Source organism: Patella vulgata, chromosome 6 (assembly GCF_932274485.2).
Source record: "Patella vulgata chromosome 6, xgPatVulg1.2, whole genome shotgun sequence".
In the NCBI taxonomy this organism is placed as follows: domain Eukaryota; kingdom Metazoa; phylum Mollusca; class Gastropoda; family Patellidae; genus Patella; species Patella vulgata.
In genome coordinates this window covers 71879465-71905707 of record NC_065884.2, presented here as the reverse complement: position 1 = coordinate 71905707, position 26243 = coordinate 71879465, and the positions used below count along the sequence as shown (strand labels likewise).

Below are 26243 nucleotides of genomic sequence, written 5' to 3'. Positions count from 1 at the left end.
AACATCCACTCGACACAAACTAGGTCATTTCGGGATTAACACATGGTTTCAATAATTGACTTGAACGTGGCAGGAAACCCACGAGGTTGGAGAGGCACTAGATGTGGTCCAAACGCTTTCTAGGTTTTTAGAAGCACATTAAAAATGGAATGAAATGAAATGGGGTTTCACGTCTTACTATTCTGCTCCGACTGGGCTAATGAAGACGGGCATACATCATACAGTGTGCTTTGGGGGACATTTTGCCCGGACAGCGGCACTATGGCCTACTCTTATATCGAATTCCAACTGCCAAGGGATCTTTTTTACGTACACGCCAATGTATACACAGGACCTCGGTTAATCGTCCCATCCGAGCAACTAGACATCTGCCCTCCGTTCCGCACCACTGACAAAGGGAAAGCGCACGGAAAATTCCGATGACCTCGTAGGGTCCGAACACGCGACCTCCGGGCTAGCGAGCCAGCGTCTTACCTACCTAGCCACCGTGGCTCCATCAATGGAATAGAATGAGCTTTGGGGTCGAAACATTTCTTGGGTTATTTTTAGATTAATATATTGTATTTGTCTTGATTTAATTGAGAAAACAAATTCACAATATTTAAGATAGCTAATCTCCCGAGGTGGATTCAGACTGATTTTAAAAAGGGTGTAGGGTCTCGTTGACAAATTCAAAATATTAGAGGTACAGCTCATCTCCCGAGTCGATTCAGACTAATTTCAAAAAAGGGATTAGGGTTTCGTCGACAAATATCAAATACCACTAGACAGATTGAAAGAGGGGTATCAAAAGGTTCCACTAAAAATAATAAGTGGTGCTGGCTTCTGTTGATACTGTATATATAAAGCGGGGGGGGGGGGCGGCGTTGTGTCATAAGGTCTGTCATTGAGTCAGCTGGCGTGGTTTCGATACCCCGGCTGTAGGTGACAAGGAGTAGGGTCGTCGGGACTTCTGGTTTCCTCCAACTACTAATGACCCGTATGCGCAAGCGAATTATTGAAATAAAATTGAACCATATGTTAGTCCTGAAATGACCTAATTTGTGTCGAGTGACGTTAAATCCCCCATCTCCCTCTCTCTCTCTCTCTCTCTCTCTGAGAAAGGAACTAATATTCCCTTTAGAGGTCCTATTTCGTTTCGTTTTTTATAGTTCAAAATTTCGTTTTACCTGTCTTCACTACACTAGGATCTGGAAGAGTTGTTATATTGTGAGGGATTAGCTAATGAAACTGTCTGTTACGGCTAGTTATTGGCGTGAGATGCACGGAAAGTTGGGTAAACCACTAGAAAACATCAACGCTGATTAATTAATCAATGTCCGACATCATAAGGTCAAAAGCCGCTCGTATGACACTTGACGCGACCTTCCACTACTACAACCGGTCAGATCTTCATGGAGTGTAAGCCATTGAAAGTATAAAAAACGAAACGCAATATAGATCTTTATTTTAATTAGATTGGTATTGTAATTTGCAAAAGATAAAAAAAAAACCCTTAAATAACCATGCAAATTCGAAAACCAAATTTTGCTTTGATTTGTTTCCCGCATGCTCAACGATAAGAACTCGGCTCGACAGATTGATTGGATAACCCCTCACATCAACCAGAACACGGTTTATATAATAATTCATTCAGATCCTAGTGTAGTGAAGACAAGAAAAACGAAATTTTGAGCCATAAAAAAACGAAACGAAATAGGATCTGTGTTTTAATCAGATTGAGTCCTAATGTTCCTAATGAAGACGCGGTAACGTACAATTGGGCGGAGGGGGGTAACTGAAAATATAAAACTATCATTCTTTATTATAAAAATTATTTTATTAATTATGCGACTATATAATTTGTTTGTGTGTGACCAAGTCAGCCTTTCTATAGCCTACAGGAAACGTAAGATCACTAATATAGCCAGTACAAAATTTTAAAATCACTACTATAGCCTGTAGGAATTGTAAGATCAATATTATAGTCTATAGGAATTGTAAGAGCACTATAATAAGCTGTAAGATCACTCGTATGGTATGAACGGAATTGTAAGTTCAATATTATAGTCTGCAGGAATTGTAAGATCACTATTATAGGCTGTAAGGAATCGTAAGATCACTATTATAGTCCGTGGAAATTGTAAGATCACTATAGTAGTCTGTAGAAATTGTAAGATCACTATAGTAGTCTGTAGAAATTGTAAGATCACTATAGTAGTCTGTAGAAATTGTAAGATCATTATTACAGTCTATAGGAAGGAATCGTAAGATCACTAGTATAGTCTATAGGAATTTTAAGATCACTATTATAGTCTATAAGGATTGATTGTAAGATTCGCTATTTTATCCCCGTAAGACTCGTCTCAAAGATGTTTAAGATCACTATTGCTATTTGCGATCTGTTGACGTAAGGACAGTAAGATCACTATTGCGATCTATTGACGTAAGGAATGTAAGATCACTACTGTAGTCTATTGACGTAAGGACTGTAAGATCACTATTGTAGTCTGTTGACGTAAGGATTATAAGGTCTATCATAGAAATAAGCGTCCAATAACTTTAACGGGGGTTTACTTCCAGGAGGTTTGCACAAGAGTCTTCTAGGATTATCAATTATAACTCTGGCTCCATCGTTTTCATCCTGGTCTACATCAACACGTGGTGCTAGTCTCATTGACGAATCCTTGTCCTTCCTTTTATCCATTTGCTTTTCGGCTATCCTTCGTGCACGAGGGGGTTTTGGTGTTTTCACAAATTGGAAGATTTCCAACTGAAACAAAAGAAATATATATCAATGAATGAAACAATTTATTTATTTATTTATTTATTCATCCATTTATTTATGTATATATATATATATGTTTACATATGTATATCTATTAAGATCTATGTATGTCTATGTATATCTATGTATATTTATGTATCCGGCGAATCGAAACCACGCCAGTTGACTCAAAGACAGACCTTATGATACAACGCGCACGCGCTAGCCATTCAGCCATCGAACTCCCCAACCCGAAAAGATATCCTTGACAGTTGCCCGGAATATTTTCTTCAGTTGTACAATACATGACAAGCATTATGCTCGGACAGCGTTTTCACTAATTTTAGGGGATTTTATTTCTGGAAACTGTGAACTAGAATATTATAACAAAAACTACAAATTGATATGTTAGTTCTTGTATTGTCCATTGATTTTAAGAATCGACTGACTCCAGCCATCTGTGATGTTGATATAATCAAATAATGTTTATTGTTGTGAGGAGAAGATGACCAAGATATGGTGAAGAAACCACCATCAAATATTTATTACCTGGGTTATTGCTGTATAATAGAATTAACCATAGTTTATGAGCGGTCTTTCATAGTAAAATTAAATTTACTTGAAGTCTCTAGACGTTGTTACATGAATGGAATAGGGTATAACGTCACATCGACACAATACTTGGGTCATTACTATGGTTACGCGTGGAATGTGAATGATACTCGGATGAAGGCTTCTCTCACAACATGTCCTAGTATAAGGTCTGTTATTGAGTGAACTGGCGTGGTTTCGATTCCCCGGTTGTACGTGACAAGGAGTGGCTAATGAAGAAGGGCTCATACCATATGGGCAGTTGGATGGCCGAATGGTTAGCGTGTGCGCGCTGTATCATAATGTCTGTCATTTAGTCAACTGGCGTGGTTTCGATTACCCGGTTGTACGTGACAAGGAGTAGGGTCGCCTGACTCCGGGTCCTCCGGTTTCCTCCTACTCTAATTATAAGCCAATAATTGAAATAAAATTGAACCATATGTTAGTCCGGAAACGGCCTAGTTTTTATCGAGTGAACGTTCCAGAAGCTATTGATGGAATGTGGCTAATTTGGCGAGGCGCTGCCTCACTAACCAGTGGGTCTCGGGTTAAATCAACGGATTTCCCTCTTCTCTGTGGGCAGACCGGGGGGACTACGAAGAAGAGAGAGAGAGAGAGAGAGAGAGCACCCGATTAGATTTTATTACATACTTCGAGAAGGTATTTGTTGAGTAATAAAACCTTCTAGTAGTTTATCGAGGGCTGGCCGTCCTTACCGCACGGTACAAATTTTATCACCACTAGAAGCAACAAATTCCAGAACAAGCCAGAACTCATACCAAAATGGCCGCTTTATACAAATGAGTATTTAGGGGAATACTAACCCGAACCCTAACCCTAACCCTTTTAAGAGAAGTAAAAACTAAATAAGACCCAAGTTCAGTCTTTTAAAATGGGTTAGGGTTAGGGTTCGGGTTAATTATCCCCAAAATTCTCATTTATATAAAGCGGCCATTTTGGACTTATGAAGCACCCGAACCTCGATAAACTACTAGACGGTTTTATTTTACCGTGCGGTAAGGACGGCTAGCCCTCGATAAACTACCAGAAGGTTGTATTACTCAACAAATACCTTCTCGAAGTATGTAATAAAATCTAATCGGGTGGAGAGGGGGGGGTAACACAAACTAGGTCATTTCGGGACAAACACATGGTTCAATTTATTTCAATAATTCGCTTGTGCATAGGGGTCTTTAGCAGTGGGAGGAAACCGGAGGACCCGGAAAAACCCACGAGGTTAGACAGTGCGAAGAAGCGTCTAATCGTTCGTATTGGTTGAAACACGGATGTCCTGGTAACACGTCTCTCATAGCAACATATATGACTCATGCAGTCCTTCATGTTTATAAAATTGTGCGGGAGCCATAAAAAGCTCCTGGTACCTTGAATATATGCAGTTTAAAAGTAAACAAAACTGAAAGTAGTTTATTAATCTCAATATTTAGGAGAGCAATTTAGCTAATTTGCAGGAGTCTTTAATGACTCCTTTGAAGGAAAGCCGACGTGCGTCGAGAGGAGAAGGAGCAAAAGCTCCCCTTAAACGTGAAGGACTGCGCATGTCCGTTTTTATCTCGGTTGGTGCCGAAAAGTAGGATCTAAAACCTATTTCATTTTGATTTATTTTAGGAAATACCATCTCATGATATTAAACATACATTATGCAAGAGCTAAATCTGTTTATTGCTGGTCTTTCTTTAAGTCTAAAATGTCATCTAAATTATTAATTAGACATTAATTAACTTATCCAGGCCATAATCAACTCTCGATGTCAACGCTAGCCTGCAATATTTACTGGGTTAGGATCCCATTTGCTGCTCAACTTTCATTCATGATTTAATCATGAACTGGATAAACGAGACTATAGAACCGACTTCAGTAATGATGATCGGTTCAGAGTGCATCAATTTGACTGAATTTTTCAGCAAATTCCCTTTACATTATCTGGTGAAAACTTTATCTAATATTACCTAATGTATCTTTAAGATAGAGTTATATAGTGAGATGTCCTTCGAACATTGTTAGTCTATAGGTTTCATTTTAAGAGACATTATAGCCTGCTAACTCTTCTAAAGTGGTCTAAGTTTGTACTGTTTATAGCTCTATAGAGAACTACAAGTCTGAAGCAGTTATCATAAACCTTTAGGATGTAGGTCAGTGGATGACCATTAACACCATCAATTAACCCTCAAGGATTTAATAAAGCCATGGTCAGTAAATCACCTTCAACAATAAATTTTATGTAGTCCAAAGACATCTCAAGTAATGTTAATGGAGATCAACGTCTCTTTAACACATTATTTCCGTTATCATTGCTTGTCCAGGTTGAATAGGCGCGAAACAGATGAAATATTATTGAGAGAGAGAGAGAGAGACAGAGAGAGAGAGAGAGACAGAGACAGAGAGATGGGGGGGGGGGGTAACGTCCACTCGACTAACATATGGTTCAATTTTATTTCAATAATTCGCTTGGGCGTAGAAGTATTTAGCAGGAAACCGGAGAAAACCCACGAGGTTGGACAGGCGAACCTACTCCTTGTGACGTAAAACAGGTGTAGTTGACTCAATGACAGACCTTATGATGCAACGTGTACGCCCCTGAAACATTAGCGCTATCGTATATATTGGTTTTGTACTTTTGCAGTATTCATATACATATATGATATCGAGAAATGATCTATCGATTTATTCCCTGTCTTTATGTAATATCCCCGTCAGACCGGGGTGGCGTCCTTACTGCGCTGCTAAGGAGACGGAAAATGGTCTCAGAACGCGTCACGATCGCTGTCGTCTCCATGGTCGCCAATGATCGCCCAGCCACGGCGTTTATTTTGAGCATGTTCAAAACAAACGCCAAGGTTCTGCTATCTGACCTGGAAAGCTGTGAGAACGCGGCTTTTTCAAGTTTGTAATCTTTTGTGGACATTTTATCGAGTTGTTTGCCGGCGACCTTGTGCATTTTCTGTTCGCCGTGCGGTCGCAGCAGCGCAGTAAGGACGCCACTCCGACCTCACGGAGACATAAGGCTCTGCATAAAGACGTATGTCAGTTTGTTTGTAATATATAAGTTCAGTAATGTATTTAATATAGAAGTTTATATGTTTACTCTATTTTATTACTGGGGGTTAAAAATGGTCTACTGTCTGATTCATCGTAAATTTTAAACGGATTTCTTCGATTATGAACAAACTACTTAACTTTGGTTATTATAAACTTACCTGTGTGTTTGTAATGAACTCCCGTTCGATAAACTCCATTGCACAACTAATTATCACAACGATGAGAATAATTTCTCTCTTGAAAAATTTGAAAATTTACTTGTAATTTCGACAGAGTCGATGTCAACAATGTCTTCGTGACGTATTGGTCGAATCCAATATACCTGTTGCGGGGGTTGGTTAACATTGAAAGATAGTTTGACAGCGCGATCATTTTGATCGTATATGGGTTTGGGCGACGAAAAATATCAATTGAAGGCAATTACATAGGAGATTTATATGGAAACCATTGATCGCCAGTCTATCAAATTTTCTTCACAATTAAAATATCACTGATTGCACGGATACTCGTAAAAATAAAGTCATGAATAAACTATAAATATCCTATCTTCTTTATGTTATAAATAATTTAACAAGGATCATGAAGCTTACCTCCGAATTCTCTGAGTGTATTTTTAATTTTATACGCATTCTTTCGATCGAATAATAACCGCTTTATTAACATCTTTAAGCGTGTTGCGGCAGCCCTCAGCGTGTCTATTGCCGTATTGGGTGCCCGGATGGGTATATAATGCTACTAAGCCCGTATGACCCCGTAAGAAGCGGAACATTAATTCTCGATTCGACAGTTTTGACCGAAGTGTGATAAAGCCCGTAAAACGAATGTATAGTTGTGTTTGTGCGGCATGCGTGTTCAAAAGTAAATAATCCCATCCGAGTCGCTAATCAAATAATTAGAACAAAATATTTCAAAAAGTAAAGCTATAAAATTTGCAGAGATTTTACTAGAATGTAAAAGACGGTAACTAAATACAGGAATACGGGTAGTTATGTGTCCGAACGCTCAAACCCAATGCCAATTGTCGTAGGTATCCAGACCACTCGGACCAAAGACTACTCGGACTAAGACCAGTCGGACCAAAACAAGACCAGTCGGACCAATTAAATTATATTATAAGGCTAGACAATATGCTATTTATTTATTATTAAATCACAATACAAAGAAGCAAATAATTCTTATACGGAATTCTTATATTTAGAGTTGTTTGGTTCAATTTTGTGTACGAAAATAAATCAACGATTAGTTTTAAAATTAATTAATAATGGTGCCAAAAAAAAATATCAATCTAATTTTTCTTTACTCTTGCAATGAGACTCGGTATGTCCAGACTTTTGACAGTTTCTACATATACGGGTATACTGTTCTTGTCTGATAGCCTAATTTTACTTTTTCCACATTCGCGGTATCCCCAGTGGTTTCATTCCGTTCTACCCCACTAACCCCTGGGTTACTATATATGGGGGTGGGGCGGTGGAGACACGTTTTCAAGTTATCCGCCCCTGATGCGTTAATATAAACAGCACATAATAATACGAAGACCGGACGTTTATATGCCCCTTTTTAAACGTGACTACAAGTGTGGTTCTCGATATTTTGCGATTTGGAATACAATTATCAATTTATTCAAACAACACGTTATTATTAGTTCGAGTAGTCATATTAAAACACACACAATTATCAATTTATTCAAATAACACTTTATTATTGGTTCGAGTAGTCATATTAAAATAAACACAATTATCAATTTATTAAAATAACACTTTATTATTGGTTCGAGTAATTATATTAAAACAAACGCAATTATCAATTTATTAAAACAACATTTTATTATTGGTCCGAGTCGTCTTTCTGTTGGGTCCGAATAGTCTTTTTGTATGGTCCGAGTAGTCTATTTGTTTGGGCTGAGTGGTCTATCACTTGGTCCGACTGGTCTTGAACCGAGTGATCTTTGGTCCGAGTGGTCATGGATTCTTGTCGTAATTGTACTTGAATTTCCTATGCTGTCACCCCTAATACGAAATGATATCTTCCGCAGAGTGACGTAACCATCTTCCATATTGGTATTTTTCTCTGGGAAAAGTTTGTGATATTTCAATTTTTCAAGAGAGAACTTGTTTTCATCGTTGTGATAATTAGTTGTGCAATGGATTTTATCGAACGGGAGTTCATTACAAACACACAGGTAAGTTTATAATAACCAACGTTAAGTAGTTTGTTCATAATCGAAGAAATCCGTTTAAAATTTACGATGAATCAGACAGTAGTAGTTTAACTCGTGCGCGTGAAATCACAAGATCTGTCAATCAGTCAAGTTAAGTAATGTATTTGATATGTTTCTTTATCACGTGTACTCTATTATATTGGAGGGGGGGGGTGTAAATGGTCTAGCGCGTGCGCGTGAAATCATGAGGTCTGTCAATGAATTAAGTGGCGTGGATTCGATTCCCCGGTTGTACGTGACAAGGAGTAGGCTTGCTTGTCCAATCTCGTGGACTTTTTCTGAGTCCTCCGGTTTCCTCCCACGGCTAAGGACCCCTACGCGCAAGCGAATTATTGAAATAAAATTGAACAATGTGTTAGTTCCGAAATGACCTAGTTTGTGTCGAGTGGACGTTAAACCCCATTTCTCTGTATCTCCCTCCGTTGGTTTATTTGTATGAAATGTGTAAATTTGAGATTTTTGTTGGTTGTGGTGGTGTAGCTGATGAAATTGAAATTTATATTCGATTCAGATATACCCCACAAAATATCACCATGGAAACCCCGATTTTTAAACATGAGAACCCCCACCCCACGTCATCTGCAATCTGATTAAAACACAGATCCTATTTCTTTTCGTTTTTTATATTTCAAAATTTCGTTTTACTTGTCTTTACTACACTACGATCTGAAAGAGTTGTTACATGTATATAACCCGCGTTCTGGATGATGTGAGGGATTAACCAATGAAACGATTTGTTACGGCGAGGTTTTGGAGTGAGGTACACGGACCTGTGGGTAACCCACTAGAAACATCAACGCTGATTGGTTAATCAAATGTCTGACACCATAGTGTCATAAGCCACTTGTCAGATCTTCATGTAGTGTAGGCCATAGAAAGTATAAAAACGAAACGAAATATAGATCTGTATTTTAATTAAATTGCCCCACCCGTGTATATTCTTACCTTTGATTTTCCATCTGGTTCACTGAACACAGAACATTTCTCCTGAGCATCGTATGAATATCCTGGCCATTTCGCCCAACCACTTGTACCTTTGGCAGTAGCAGGAATATTAGCCAATAACTCTCCTCCATGCACCCGATCTAGGGTAGCTATAACCCGTTTCTGATAATGTGCCCAATGTGCGTTTTCTATAAATCGTTTACCCAGTTCAAACTCTGAAGGAATACTGAAGATATATGAAACAAGACATAAGATTCAACAACGATTAACAATTCCTAATGTTAGGTTCCCAATATCACGATTCGTGCTATAGTCGAAATCGTGGTTTTAATCGTGGAGTAATCGTGGTGATCCTATCAGGGCTTATCATATATTGAGGTTAGTCGTAGGTATCGTGTCGAAACGTGTTTGCACGTGGCTGAATGTGGACTATCGTATAGCAACGCATCGCACGACAGCACACTGATCAGCAGTGAATGATCGCTAGGCCGCTACAATCACCGATAAGGATGACATCAATACGACTTAATGAGTCCCAAATATTAACTTTTTTCTTCCGTCAAATTAAATTCTAAAACATTTTTTTCATTTATTAGAAAAATAAATAAAGACGTTTGAATTATTTGTAGGTAAAAATCATTTCCTATTTAGTGTAAATGGGTATTAAAATAAGTAAAATTCACCATTTAGCCCGAATCAGTAACGTCTTATGTAAACAATGCACGCGCTATTGAGCCAATGATTGACGCCGCGTGATGTGACGTCACGTGTCGAAACAGTCATCTGTCACAGAGATATTAGAAGATCTCCGTAAAACAGATTGGCACGACAGTGGGAACCTAGCCTCCCCACCCCACCCCGGTGTTATGTTTTTTTCATCATCAGCTTCTGTACCCCAATTCTAACAATTCAATTACAATATTCCCAGAATCTCACTTCGCTAGCTCTTCGGATTGAACGACAAACCTGGATCCACCAGCACACACACACTGGAGTGCAGATAAAAGACTATTGAATCGTATGTTAGTCTTTAAATGACCGTTTGTTAGTCTCTAAAGTCTCTAAATGACCGTTTGTTAGTCTCTTAAAGTCTCTAAATGGCCGTTTGTTAGTCTCTAAATGATCTAATGTTAGTCTCTAAATGACTGTTTGTTCGTCTCTAAATGACCGTATGTCAGTCTCTAAATGATGTTAGTCTCTAAATGACCGTATTTTAGTCACTAAATAACTAAATGTTAGTCTCTAAATTATGTTAAGTCTCTAAATGACCGTATGCTAGTCAATAAATGACCGTTTCTTAGTCTCTAAATGATCTAACGTTAGTCTCTAAATGACCGAATGTTAGTCTCTAACTGATGTCAGTCTCTAAATGACCATCTACTCACTAAATGACCGTTTGTTAGTCTCTAAATGATCTAATGATGGTCTCTAAATGACCGTGCGTTAGTCTCTAAATGACCGTATGTTAGTCTCTAAATGATGTTAAGTCTCTAAATGACCGTATGTTAGTCTCTAAATGATGTTAGTCTCTAAATGACCGCATTTTAGTCTCTAAATGACCGCATTTTAGTCTCTAAATGACTGAATGTTAGTCTCTAAATGATGTTTAGTCTCTAAATGACCGTATGCTAGTCTCTAAATGACCGTTTCTTAGTCTCTAAATGATCTAATGATAATCTCTAAATGACTGTTTGTTAGTCTCTAAATGACCGTATGTTAGTCTCTAAATGATGTTAGTCTCCAAATAACCATATGTTGTCTCAAAATAATCATATGTTAGTTTCTTAATAACTGGAGTAATGTGTTGACGAGACGCCACAGAGCACTTAAACGGAATGTTCAGTGCAATAGAAAATTAGTATTATTATTACAACATCCCGGTCTGTTGTCTGTAACCGTTCTTCGCTGTATATTTTCCTACCAATTTGTTCGTACTTTTATGTAACATTTCAATGCGTAGAAGGTTTGAGATTTGTTCAGCATAAATTGTAGGGTAACGATGGTAATTGTGAAAGAATCTATAATAATATTAATTTCACTGGCGACAGAATGACGGATCACGAGTCAGCCCCATTACCAGATCAAAAGAGAAAGAAAATGGCCTCAATCATGCCAGATAAACGACTATTGTAAAGATTAAAGGTTAAGTTAATAAGTCGCCATCTCAAATGGATCAGTCAATAATTACTTACTTGTGTTGTGTGTATCTATCTCGAATATAGTCCGTTATATCCTGTTTTGGTATTATTCGCCGGAAAGTGCGTAGTGATACCCTCAAGACTTCTGCACCTTGACTTATCATTTGAACGGGTGAGAGAGAATAGTTACTATCTGTTGACAGGATGTATAGATCCTACAACCCAAAAATAAAACATGTGATAATACTTATGCATTTCAGAGAGAGAGAGAGAGAGATATAGAGGGAGAGAGAGAGGGAGAGAGAGAGAGAGAGAGGGGGGGAGAGAGAGAGAGGGGGGAGAGTAATATGGTTCAATTTGATTTCAATAATTTGCTTGCTCGTAGAGGAGTTTAGCAGTGGGAGAAACCGGAGGACCCGGAGAAAACCCACGAAGTTGCACTGGTGGCCCTATTCCTTGTCACGTACAAGCGAGGAATCAAGACCCTATAATCCAACACGACCGCGTTAACAATTCGGCCACCCAACGCTTCTAAATTAGCTAAGGGTGAAATGAAAAGAAATGGGTTTAACGTCCTACTTTTCTGTGCCGACTGGGCTACAGAGAGAGAAATGGGGTTTAAAGTCCACTCAACTCAAACTAGGTCATTTCGGGACTAACATACATGGTTCAATCTTGTTTCAATAATACGCATGTGCATAGGGGTCTTTAGCAGTGGAAGAAAAAGATGTATGGAAATATGGAAATAGGGTTTAACGTCCACTCGACACAAACTATGTCATTTTGGGACCAACATATGGTTTAATTTTATTTCAATAATTCACTTGCGCGTAGGGGATCTTTAGCAGTGCGAGGAAACCGGAGAAAACCCACAAGGTTGGATAGGCGACACTACCCCGTTTCACGTACAACCGGAGAATCGCAACCACGCCAGCTGACTCAATGATAGACCTTATGATACAACGCGCAGGCGCTAACCATTCAGCCATCCACCCCTAGTAGGATACAAGACGCATTTTTCATTTTTATTTTGTTCTGTTGTAACAGTTTAAGGGGTGTTTTAGATGTGCACTTGGTCCACATTGGTTTTCCGCCTATCCGAACGACTAGACTGTGTTTTGCCATGTCAGCTATCCTGTACCACTGACAAGACTTAAGCACACTGAGAAATCAGGGGAACTATCTAAACCAACAGCGGGATCGAACTTACGCAAGTATTTTGCTTAGTATGAACATAAGATTAAAGCAAAAAAAAAAAAAAAAAAAAAAAATTCCTACGCTATAATCGCCTTCTTGTAGAGCTCCTACTAAAGCTATCTGTTTAGTTTGACCGACGCCATCTTCTACTAGTCGTTTTAGTGCCACCTCGGTTTCCAATATGTCTTCTAGGTCATCATCCATATCTTTAAGAACGGAAGTGACGTCAAAATCCCGGTAAAGTTTGATCGTACCCTGTAATAATGACAAGATGTGTTCAGAGAAGCAACAATCTGATTAGAATACAGATATATATTTCGTTTCCTTTCTTTTATACTTTCCATGGCCTGACCAGTTGTAGTGGGAGGTCGCGTCAGAGGTCATACGAGCGGCTATTCACCTTATAACGTCAGGCATTGATTAATCAATCATCGTTGACGTATTTTAGTAATTTACCTACAGTTCCGTGCACCTTACGCCAAAAACTCGCCCTAACAGACGGTTTAATTGGCTAATCTCTCACATCATCGAGAACGCCGGTTATAGTGTAATAAAGACAAGTAAAACGAAATTTTAAACTATAAAAAACGGAACGAAATAGGATCTGTGTTTTAATCAGATTGAGAAGCAAATTACTATGGGTGCGATTATGTTATATCAGGTATATTTGTTACAGATGATCTGAAGCTAGGATTCTGTTTATGAAACCAGAAATCATTACGCACACAGAGATCCATATACTTCATACTTCGAGAATAAATCTCTCTCCTTAATGGCCACCATATCCAAAAATGTCTATATTGTTTGGTAATGAAAAAAGGGTTTGAAAATACATTTTCTGACAGGTTTTGGTGAATATTCATGATTTTGAGGCGGAGGGATACAAGAGTTGAGTTGTTGGTTAGGTTGAAATGTAGGGCCACAAATTGCATGTTTACTTGTCTCTACTTCCAGCTTGTGTATCTCAAGTTTTTCATGAAGAACCTTATACGTTCTTTTGGGCAAGAGTTTGCCACATGTTGATCCATCTGTGGTAGAAAGCGTTCTACCCAACGAAAATTTGGGAAAAAGTTAGAGCCAGTCTAAGAGATGAGAATTAACATTAAAGTTAATGGGGAAATCATTAGTGATCTGTGGCCAGAATGTTAAACCAAACACTGTAGAGTTACCTACCTTTAATACGAAATAAACAAAGTTAGCTTTAGACCAATCGGCTTCCACAACACGGCCATGAGGCATTTTTATGATTTGTGACCTAAAAACTACGTCTTTTACCATTTCTTTGTCTAAACATCGGAAAATGTCGAATATCCTGTTGAATAAAATCAAATCATTTTGGGTTTTTTGAACAGCTTATTATTCTAACAATGTATTTTTTATAAACAATATTTAGGTCAGTGCTTATGTGGAGACTTAACCTCTCCCCCCAAATTCTTAAACCTAACCCTGATTCTGACCCTAACCAACAATTCTCATCTATTTCTTGATATCATAAGGTCTGTCATTGAGTCAACTTGCGAGGTTGTACGTGACAAGGAGTAGGGTCGCCTGTCCAACCTCGTGGGTTTCTCCGGGTCCTCCGGTTTCGTCCCACTGCTAAAGACCCCTGCGCAAGCGAACTATTGACATAAAATTGAACCATATGCTAGTCTCGAAATGACCTAGTTTGTGTCGAGTGGACGTTAAACTCTCTCTCTCTCTCTCTCTCTCGCTCTCTCTCTCTCTCTCGCTCTATCGTTCTCGCTCTCGCGCTCTCTCCCTCTCTCTCATACACACACGCACTAAGATAATGCGATATTACCCTCGGTGGAGCGGACGATAAACACCAAGAACAACAACGTTCTTCATATTCAGTACAGGAAACTCTATTTTCCCTGTATTTGGACTGATAAATGCCCAAGGAACTTTTTCGGTCCGGGTCATACTGGTTAATGAGCCACTGTCATATTCACAATTCTACTGCCCGCCCCCCCCCCCCCCACTCTGCTCCGCCCCAAACAAGAAAGAGTCAGAAGATAAAAGGATGTATTGGTAAGAACTTACTCGGCAAACTGCATCTTTTGATGTAGCTGTGAGTCTATATGATGAGGACAGATATCTAGAAATATCTCGCCATCAATATGGAAGAACTCGGCTGGTTCTTTAACAATGATAGTAGCAGATCGCAAACCTTCTCCTATTAAAGCTTCTTCCTTTTAAATAATATTTAAATAAGACATTGTATTTTAGTAGGATGCAAATACTTAAACGTTCGTCAACCTAAATACTTTAAATCAAAAAATACACATTATGCAAGAGGTAAATCTGCCTATTGCAGGTCTTTCTTTAGGCCTGAAATGTTATCTAAATTATTAATCTATCATGCAAGAAAATAGTTAACGGGTTGGGTGTACAATATGCAATAATAATAATACGAAGAAATATGAAAAGGCTAGGCAGTATAATTTGTACAAATAATACATTGTATAGGTATTTACCCCAAAATTTGCACCACTTTTAATAATATTTTCTGTCGTATTGAAAATCTTTCCGTTTTTGTCCTCCATTTCAACTTGTATCATCACAGAACCAGCATATATAAAATATAAATATTCACCAGGATGACCTTGTCTTAATACAACACGACCTCTAGCACACCTACAAATATATAAACAACATGGCCTCTAGCACACCTACAAATATAAACAACATGGTCTTGTGTTAATACAACACGACCTCTAGCACACCTACAAATATAAACAACATGGCCTCTAGCACACCTACAAAATAAACAACATGGCCTTGTTTTAATATAACACGACCTCTAGCACACCTATAAATATAAACAACATGGCCTTGTCTTAATATAACACGACCTGTAGCACACCTATAAATATAAACACCATGGCCTTGCCTTAATACAACCCGGCCTCTAGCACACCTAAACAATATTAATATGTACAATATCAACATGTACGATTTTCACCATTATTTGAACTAACTGTATGCCAACATCAAATGGTTGCGTCACATCTGTTTTTTTACTATATTGTAGTAACTTACATGGTATATCTGATATATTTTACTTGGTATATCTGATATATTTTAGTAGCTCACTTGGTATATCTGATATATTTTAGTAACTTACTTGGTATATCTGATATATTTTAGTAGCTTATTTGGTATATCTGATATATTTTACTTGGTATATCTGATATATTTAACTTGGTATATCTGATATATTTTACTTGGTATATCTGATATATTTTACTTGGTATATCTGATATATTTAACTTGATATATCTGATATATTTTAACTTGGTATATCTGATATATTTTAGTGCCTTACTTGGTATATTTGATATATTTAATTTGGTATATCTGATATATTTAATTTGGTATATCTGATATATTTCACTTGGTATATCTGATATATTTTAGTAGCTTACTTGTTATATCTGATATATTTTAGTGCCTTACTTGGTATATCTGATATATTTTAGTGCCTTACTTGGTATATCTGATATATTGACATATCTTGACTCGTTTATCCTCAGTAAACTTTTCTCTAAAACTCTGCATGTTAATCAATAAATCGTGCAATCTTTTAATCTCGTCTTTTGTTCTTTGTTCGGGTTTTCTAATTGTTATAGTTTGTGCCCATAGAGGTACCTTCGATATCTACAACAAACAAAAGCATAAAAGTTAAAGACACCAACTGTGTATAGTCCCTCGGTAGGTGTGACAATTCGATCTCCATTCGTGTACATTGAGTACTCTTGACAATTCGAAATCTAACAACAGTTATCCCGCCTACGTATCTTCGATTTCCAACCGCCACAATCTGACTAAAATACAGATCTAAACTTCGTTTCGTATTTTATACTTTCGATGGCCTCTACTACATGAAGATCTGACCAGTTGTAGTGGACGGTAGCGTCAGAGGTCATACGAGCGGATTTTGACCCTATGGCGACAGCCATTTGATTACTCAATCAGCGTTGATGTTTCTAGTGGGTTTCCCACAGTTCTGTGCACCTCACGCCAAAAACTCGCCGTTACAGGTTGTTTCATTGGCTAATCCCTTACATCATCCTAGTGTTTTAGAGACAAGTAAACCTAAATTTTGAACTATAAAAAATGAAATAAAATAGGATCTGTGTTTTAATCACAAATTGAATCCGGCTCTGAATGTCAGAGAGTAAACGTTTTCCCTGCCAGTTGTGTTTCTGTTAGGTCGTCTTCGAATTGAGACAGTGACCGACTTTCAAATTCGGACGCAAGGCTAACGGCATTCGCTTCCTCCGATCACTTGCTAACACAGTGACTGACTCACTTCACGATATCTCGTAACTTACCGCCCTATCTCTTGAAAACCATGATTTATCAAAGAAAAGTTTGGAACTTTCTCCTTCATTATTGGCATCTGGTTGTTTGACTGGTATATAGAACATATCCGACATTGGTACCTGTTCTGACATGCGTATAGACAATCTCTGCATGTCCAATGCTAATTTACTCACTGCCTTTATAACCATAGCATACCATCGAAATGTCCGAACCTAGAGAGAAAAATAAAAATCGAGCATTTAGTTTATCTAAGTAGGCGAAGGGTCTAAATGATTAATAAATTTGAAAAATAAACAATCAGAATGTTTAGTCCATATCGAAGCTTTGATCCACGGTATTACTTAGAGTAAATTAAAGATCCTGTGTGCTCAAAAAACAAGACGAACTGGTCTGTGAAAAAACAAGACGAACTGGTGTACAGCAAGATTAAAATACAACTCGTGTGCAAAACCAGAACTTGTGTGCAAAAAGTTAAAAACACACTGGTGTGTAGAAAGAACCAAAGGAACTGGTGTGTAGTAAGAACAAAAGGAACTGGTGTGTAGTAAGAACAAAAGGAACTGGTGTGTAGTAAGAACAAAAGGAACTGGTGTGTAGTAAGAACAAAAGGAACTGGTGTGTAGTAAGAACAAAAGGAACTGGTGTGTAGTAAGAACAAAAGGAACTGGTGTGTAGTAAGAACAAAAGGAACTGGTGTGTAGTAAGAACAAAAAGAACACAAATAATTGGTATGTAAAGAGTACCATAACAGAACAGTCACTACCAGTTGATAACGTTTTGTAATCCATGTCGAACTCCCAATGATTCACGTTTTGTAATCCAAGTCGCAGGGGCAGTAAATGATTACGTTATACTCCCAGGGATTCACATTTTGTAATCCAAGTCGAGGGGGGGGGGGGGTCAGTAAACAATTACGTTACACTACTAATTATTCACGTTTTGTAATCCAAGTGGGGGGGGGGGGCAGTAAACAATTACGTTACACTCCTAGAGATTCACATTTTGTAATCCAAGTCGCAAGGGGCAGTAAACAATTACGTTACACTCCCAATGCTTCACGTTTTGTAATCGTCGCAGGGAGCTGTAAATGATTAGGTTACACTACCAGTTGATTCACGTTTTAAAAATATAAGAATTTTTATCACAGGAAATAACAATACACAGAATTTCTTTCACTGACTTCTAGATCTAATTATTGTTTAACAGACCCATCCTTTCAACACTTTAAATAAATCGCACAAAATCGATTATTTTTAATTAATGATTAGTCCTCATCGAACTTTTAATTATTGACTTCTGTTTGTTTAAATCACTTGGTTTTTTTTTTTTAGATTGTCGATCCTTGAATTGATGATTGATCATTTAACATTATTCAACGTCCTACTGTTGTGCTCCGACTGGGATAATGAAGACGGGCATACGCCATACAGTGTGCTATGAGGGAAATTTTGCCTGGGAAGCGGCACTGTCGCCTACTCTCATATCGAATTCCAACTGCCTGAAGATCTTTTACGTGCATGCCAATGTTTACACGGGACCTCGGTTTTTCGTCCCATCCGAACGACTAAACAGTTGTCCTTGTCAGCCCCCCCCCCACGTCATGCACCACTGACAAGGGGTAACCACGTCTGAAAATCTCCGCCAATAATGCAGGAATCCAACACGCGACCTCCTGACTAGCGAGTAGGCCGGGCAAAATTTCCCTCATTGCACACTGTATGGCATATGCCCGTCTTCATTAGCCCAGTCGGAGTAGAAGAGTAGGACGTTAAACCCCATTTCATTTCTTTAATCCATCCTTACATATATCACAGGTTAATAAGAATTTCGCGACCTCATGGTTGAAGAATAACCCACGATTAATTTAATAATCAACGTTAACGTGTTCCTTTCGTTTCTCGAAATCACATCTAAAAAAACAATAATTCGCTGCCTGATGGTTGAACTAATTTATGTCAGAACGGTCAAACAATTAACGTAAATTTCTACCTTTCGTTTCTTGAAATCCAAAATATTTTGTTCCATGTTCCATGAGAATCCCACGTCAAAGTTAACATAATTCAGCGACCAGGACGGAATAGCCTGGGATTATCACCTAGAAGAATCTTTAGTTTTCTTTGTTTCTTAGACGACGAAAGACAACACGAAGTCAGAGAATTAATCACCCACATCAGATTGTGTGATTATATCTTACACAGAGACAGTTAATCAACGGAATCCGTCTTTGTTCCATTCAAATGTCATGCCTCAATACCTTACTTGGTGGTGACGTATGAGTACAGTAATGGCACTGTACTCTTACCTTTGCTAGAAATGACTTTTTAAAGAGTTTAAACCGATGTGCATTTTTTTTTAAAGTTAAAAACGACAGCAATGGCTGCCCAGGTTTACTATCATGTCTTCTAAGACTGTGTCTAGAATTATTTTAGTGCCCTTGTCGATAAGACATTTAAAAAGTTACCCAAGATCACCCAACGAACTTCGCTAGAGTCTCACAACAATTTGGTAAGACTAAGTATTCGCCGTTAAATGGTTTTTCGGACTTAAAGATACATTGTCACGAAAGTGTTTATATGGGTATTTATTTCCAATAAAAGTATGGCAAATGGAAAGTATAGACCCCAATCTTAATAGAAAAATACCAATTCCCTGAAAAACTCCCACGAGGCAAGCACTGGGCAAAAATGTCAGGGTATCACTAACTGGCAACCCGACGACTTAAAGGGCGGTTGTTATTTCTTGATTGAATGAATAGCCGATTTTGGGAACATTGAGAGGTTTAAGCGTACAATAGTCTTTAGATTTAAACGGCGGAAAAAGGCAGAAGATAATCCAATATTATCAATATGTATGGCAAATGGACAGTAAGTAAAGACAAATATTTTTTGCCGCCCCCCCCACCCATCAATCAAGTTGCATGACAAGTTGAATGGGTATTTCCTCGCGAATACAATGTTTTGAAACAAGTATTTGATTGATTAATTAATTTGAATATGTTTTAGTCCAAATATATCATCAAATTGTACAGTTTGTACGCGGGAAGGCATCTTTAATTTAACCTTTGGATCTGTGCTTGATACGAGAAGACTTTTCGAAACGTTAGGTTCTATGTTTACAAACCAGTGATTGCTTCCCATATAAATTGTATTTTTTTTTTTTTTCATTGTCATCATCCATGTGCTAATCAGATTCACACTGATCAGAAGTGAATATTCGCTTGGCCTCTACAGTCACTAATAAGGATGACATCGTTGCGATTTAGTGAGCCACAAATATTAACTTTCTAACTTTCTTCCTCTGACAAATTAAATTCTAAAATATTTTTTTATGTATAAGAAAAATAAATAAATACGTTTGAAGTATTTGTTGGTAAAAATTATTTCCTATTTTAGTGTAAATGGGTATTAAAATGAATAAAAGGCGCCATTCTGGTCGAATCTGTAACTCTTATGTAAACAATGTACGCGTCATTGAGCCAATGATTGACGCCGCGTGATATGACGTCATTTTTTGAAGGCAGTCATCTTTTACAGAGATATTAGAAGACTTTCCTAATACTCTGTGAAACAGATTGAATCAGATTATAGTAAATATCATTGAAGACAATAGAACTTACCTGTCTCACGTTATCGTTGTCACGTTCCACAGACTCGGGAAAATCATCGTACAATCCTAAACTTCCTTTCCGGAAATCGAGGGACGAGCGCCTAGAACCATCGTCAACCTGGGGCAGCTTCGGGCGATTCCTTCGCTTCCGTCTATATTGATCTTGAGTCCATTCCCGCACAACTTTTGAAGGATCCGGGAGCTCTACCAACGGCATCGGGTTACGACTAGACGGTCGTCGCTTAATAGCGTTAAGTTCGATGAGGTAGGACGGAGTCGTGTACGGACCCGCAATGCCAAATCTATAAGACTGGGTGGATTCATGCTGAAAGGAGTTTAGTAAATCGGGATTTGATTTCGACCTGTTTCTCAAAGATGTTATTGCTGCTTGTCGGTTGGGGCGGAATCTCCGTTTTTTTAATCCCGGTGCTGTGGTTGGCCGTATAGAACTTGAGGCCATGCTAGACATCTTGGACTTTTTTTATTAACAGGTTTGCTTCAAGGTGCTTAATTAAGCTTCGTATTCCGGATTTTCAACACCTCTCTGGATTAACGTTGTTGACTTATTTATAATCTTTGACACTAAAACATGGCCTTTAGAACCGTGGCAAGTGACATATCTTGGCATCCATGTTGAAAGAAAACAATGTTTGTCCCGATCATGGTGTTTTGATCGATTTCATCTGTTTGATCTGTGAAAATGAATAAAAAATATTGAATGACAACATAACATGATATTGATTACCATTGGTAAAATATATTATTATATATTTAAAGATACATTCCTACTGGAATAATTAGGTCATATATTCCACGTGATATAGTTTGGACTTAACTCCTCGTTTAAAAATCAATTCCACCTTACACTAATTAAGTCATATATTCTACCTAATAGTTCGGAATTAACTCCTTTTTAAAGATGAATTCTACCCTAACATAATTAACTCACCCATTCCACGTGGAATTAACTAATCATTTAAAGTTGCATTACATCCCGTATGGAAATATTATGTAACTTAGTCTACCCGACAGTTTGAAATTAACTAATATTCTCCCCGACATAAATGTGTCATCTAATTTAACTATTAACATCTGTTTTATCTGAATTTAACGATTTTTTTGATTGGTCGATAAAAAAGCACCATCACCAAGGGCAGATAATTTGAATATGTTTCTCCCCATTGATGAAATGAAATGAAATAATATGGGATTTAACGTCCTACTGTTCTGCTCCTAAACTGGGCTAATGAAGACGGGCATATGCCATACGGTGTGCCATGAGGGAATTTTTGCCCGGGCAGCGGCGCTACGGCCTACTCTTATATCGAATTCCAACTGCCAAGGGATCTTTTACGTGCACGCCAATGTGTACACGGGACCTCGGGTTTTCGTCCCATCCGAACGACTAGACAGCTGTCCCTGTCAGGCCCTCCGTCCTGCATCACTGACAAGGGGGAAACCACGCCGGAATATCTGGATGAACTTTCTCGACCAATGCAGGGATCGAACACCCGACCTCCAGGCTAGCGAGCCAGCGTCTTACCCACTTAGCCACGTGATTCCCCCCACCCCCATGGATGAAACCAGGGGTTAGAGGAGTGGAACGGAATGAAACCACTGTGGATATCGAGGATGATATTCTACCTAATAGTTTCTGATTAATAACTCATCATTTAAAGATACAGTCCCCCTGACCCGATTGTGTCATCTAATCTGACTATTAGCGGCGGATAGTTTGGACTTAATTCGAGTATCCTACATAATGGCAGCTACTTTACGAATGGTAGGCTAGATGTTGCCGTCAGTTTGAAAAGATATGATGTATTTTGTAATAAATATATTTGGCCGTAGTTTGAATATATTTTATGATTCATTTTATTCTCAGAATTCGTCTTTTTCTTTAGTAATCGTTACTCTAGTCATCTATTCGTGATTCCCAAAATTGTCATAAAACTAAAGTTTGGGTCACTCCAATATATCTAAAATATTGTCAAGGTCACATGAGGCATGGAAAGGGTTTTTTTTTGGGGGGGGGGGGGGCGTTACCTACCACATGTTGCCCAATCTGTAGGAATATCTTTGGTGGTCTGTAACCTAATAGTAAATCTGATTTTTGAATTTTTAGAGTTGTCTCCCTTGCATTAGTTGAGACACTTGTAGATGAATAATTTAAAACGATTGAATTGATTTTCTTTGTGGAGGTAAAAGTCATTAAATAATTCACGCAGATAGATTAAATGTCATTTAGTTGTAGTTTTAATTTCTGTTAATTATTTCTGACCTGATCGTGACTTAAGGTAAAATGTATTTTATATGATTCATGGTAAATAATTGTAAAATAAAATGAAATGTGGTTTAACGTCCTACTGTTCTCCTCCGACTGGGCTAACGAAGACGGGCATACGCAATGCAGTGTCTTATGAGGGAAATTGTGCCCAGACAGCGGCGCTATGACCTACTTTTATATCGAATTCCAACTGCCAATGGATCTTTTACGTGCACGCCAATGTATACACTAGACAGCTGTCTTTGTCAGCCCCCCCCCCACCTTCCTGCACCACGTCGGAAAATCCTGATGACATTTCTCGGTCAATGCAAATTGTAAAATGAAACAGAGTTAACGTTTTACTTCTCTCCACCGACGGCGAACATAAAAACGGGCATACGCTACAAAGTGTGATATGGGGGAGGGGGGGGGTGCCCGGACAGTGGCACAACGACCTACTCTTATCTCAAATTCTAACTGCCAAGGGATCTTTTACGTGCACGTCTAGACTCTTATATCGAGTTCCAGCTACCAAGGGGTCTTTTACGTGCACGCCAATGTGTACATGAGGCCCCGTTTTTCGTCTCATCCAAACGACTAGCCACTGTTCCTTGTCGGGCCTTCTGTCCTGCACTACTAATAACTGGAAGCCAGGCCACAAAATACTAAGATCCCATGGCAATTTATTCTCATTTGGCTACCCCATCTCGAAAGAATCGGGTACCTCTTTTAAAGTTTGTCCATATTGTCCGTACAATTTTGGCTTTTGACTAACGGTTAGAACTGACGGTACCTGGAATCTAATGTACGGTTTTGACTATCGGTTAGAACTGACTGTACTCGGAATCCCGTATACTTGGTTTTGACTAACGGTTAGAACTGACTGTACTCGGAATCCCGTATACAGTGTTTTAACTAACGGTTAGAACTGACTGTACACAGGGTCCCATATACAGGGTTTTGATTAACGGTTAGACCTCACTGTACCCGGGATCCCGAATACAGGGTTTTGACTAACGGTTAGAACTGTATCCGTGGTCCTGTATAGGATTTTGACTAACGGTTAGGTGGGTTTGACTAACGTTTAGAACCCGGTGTCCTGTGTACGGTTTTGACTAACGTTTAGAATTCATTGTACCTGATGTTCTATGAACAACTCATCAGTATTAAAAGTTATGATTCGATGGGAATAGTGTACAGTTACATACACGCCAATGTATACACTGGTGAAACCCGGCTTTTCGTTCAATCCGAACGACTAGGCTCACCTTCATTTAGGGACTAACACATGGTTCAATTTCCTTTCAATAATTCACGTTGGCGTAGGGGTCTTTATCAGTGGGAGGAAGCCGGAGAAAGCCTACTAGATTAGACAGGCGAGCCTACAGCTGCGAAATCGAAACTATGCCAGTTGACTCAGTGACAGACCTTACAATACAAAACGCACGCGCTAACCCTTCGACCATCCAACCCCCCACCGCTACCCCTACCATGACGTGTGCACGTCTTTATTAGCCCGGTCGGAGCAGTTAAGTAAGACGTTAAACCCCATTTCATTTAACAACTTAGATTTTAGTTTAAATGTACATATTATACTATATATGTATTTTATACTTACATTTGGTTTTCGGAAATCACTCCATGTGTTTTTAAAACAGAATTATCAAAACCAAAATACAAATCTATTCCTATTTATGTGTCGTCTATGTGTTTACACGATATTATAACATGATATTATTAATATTATACATACTCCGTCCTTAACGATACGATATGATAGAAACAGTAACAATACCTGCTATACAATATCTATATAATACAAAATACTTGATGTTTAACAGACAATTGTTATATATAACAACAGTTTCTCTTACAGGTTACAATATATCTTATACTGCTTTAAACATTTCACTTACATATCGATTGTATACATATATATGTTAAAGTGGCAATTCAGTGATTGATTTTATACCATGATTGTGTACAGGGGGAGGGGGGTGTATGGCCGAAAGGTTAGCGAGAGAGAGAGAGAGAGAGAGAGAGAGATTGTGTACAGGGGGAGGTAGTGTATAGCCGAATGGTTAGCGAGAGAGAGAGAGAGAGAGATCGGGTTTTTTGTTGCCGATATAAATGTGTTCTACACGGTCAGTTTAAGGGAGAGAGAGAGAGATAGAGAGAGAGAGAGTTTAACGTCCACTCGACACAAACTAGATCATTTCGGGACTAACATATGGTTCAATTTTATTTCAATAATTCGCTTGCGCGTAGTGGGAGACAACCGGAGCACCCGATCCATGCCACGTGAATGGTTAGCGCGTGCGCGTTCATTCATAAGGTCTGTCATTGAGTCAACTGGCGTGGTTTACGTGACAAGAAGTATGGTCGCATGTCCAACTTCCTGGGTTTTCTCCGGGTCCTCCGGTTCCACCCACTGCTAAAGACCCCTACGAATTATTGAAATATAATTGAACTGTGTTTTAGTCCCGAAATGACCCAGTTTGTGTCGAGTGGACGTTAAACCCCATCTCTCTCTCTCTCTCTCTCTCACTCTCTCTCTCTCCTCTCTCTCTCTCTCTCTCTCTCAATCTTTTGATTGTGCACTTATTTATTGCCGTGACAGTTTTGAATGATTTTGATCACAGATGATTTGGTTTGGTTATCGAGAGATGCCCGTATTTGTTTTCTGTTGAAGTATTTGTTTTCTTCTTTATTCTGTATTTTTTTTCTTTAAAAATACTTATAACATAGAGGTTAAAATATCAGTGTGTCGGTAACTTTGAAATCCGATGACAAATCAACATTGCACGTACATGTAGAATATTGCTCTCAATTTGCTGAAAGCTTTCTCTTCCATTAGAGTCATAACCAGGCCCGTAGCAATCGCCCCCCCCCCCCCCTGAAAAAATGTTTTGCCCCCCATAGCTCTACTAAAAAATATACACTAGACTGTGCGAGGTATGCCCCCCCCCCCAAAAAAAAAAAAACTTCACTGCCCCTCCGAAGCTAGCAAGCTGGCTACGGCCTGGTCATTACCGTCGTCTAAATAGAAATTATCGTATATTCTCCTCAAACTGACCGTGTAGAACACATTTATATCAACAACAACAAAACACCTTTACATATTCTTGGTATTTCTCTAATGACATC

General features: G+C 38.5%; 1 protein-coding gene across 1 annotated transcript; it reads right to left on the bottom strand.

Moving 5' to 3' along the window:
• Nucleotides 1-1797: 1797 nt before the first annotated feature.
• Nucleotides 1798-24847, bottom strand: LOC126825508 (uncharacterized). Its single transcript, XM_050555151.2, has 11 exons — nt 24715-24847; nt 20841-21522; nt 17233-17436; nt 16386-16555; nt 15373-15532; nt 14939-15087; nt 14069-14207; nt 12977-13150; nt 11753-11913; nt 9561-9786; nt 1798-2752 (listed from the first exon to the last, which is right to left on the bottom strand). The coding sequence occupies exons 2-11, from the start codon at nt 21297-21299 to the stop codon at nt 2480-2482; spliced, it is 2115 nt and encodes a 704-aa protein (XP_050411108.1). The 5' UTR covers nt 21300-21522; nt 24715-24847; the 3' UTR covers nt 1798-2479.
• Nucleotides 24848-26243: the final 1396 nt, after the last annotated feature.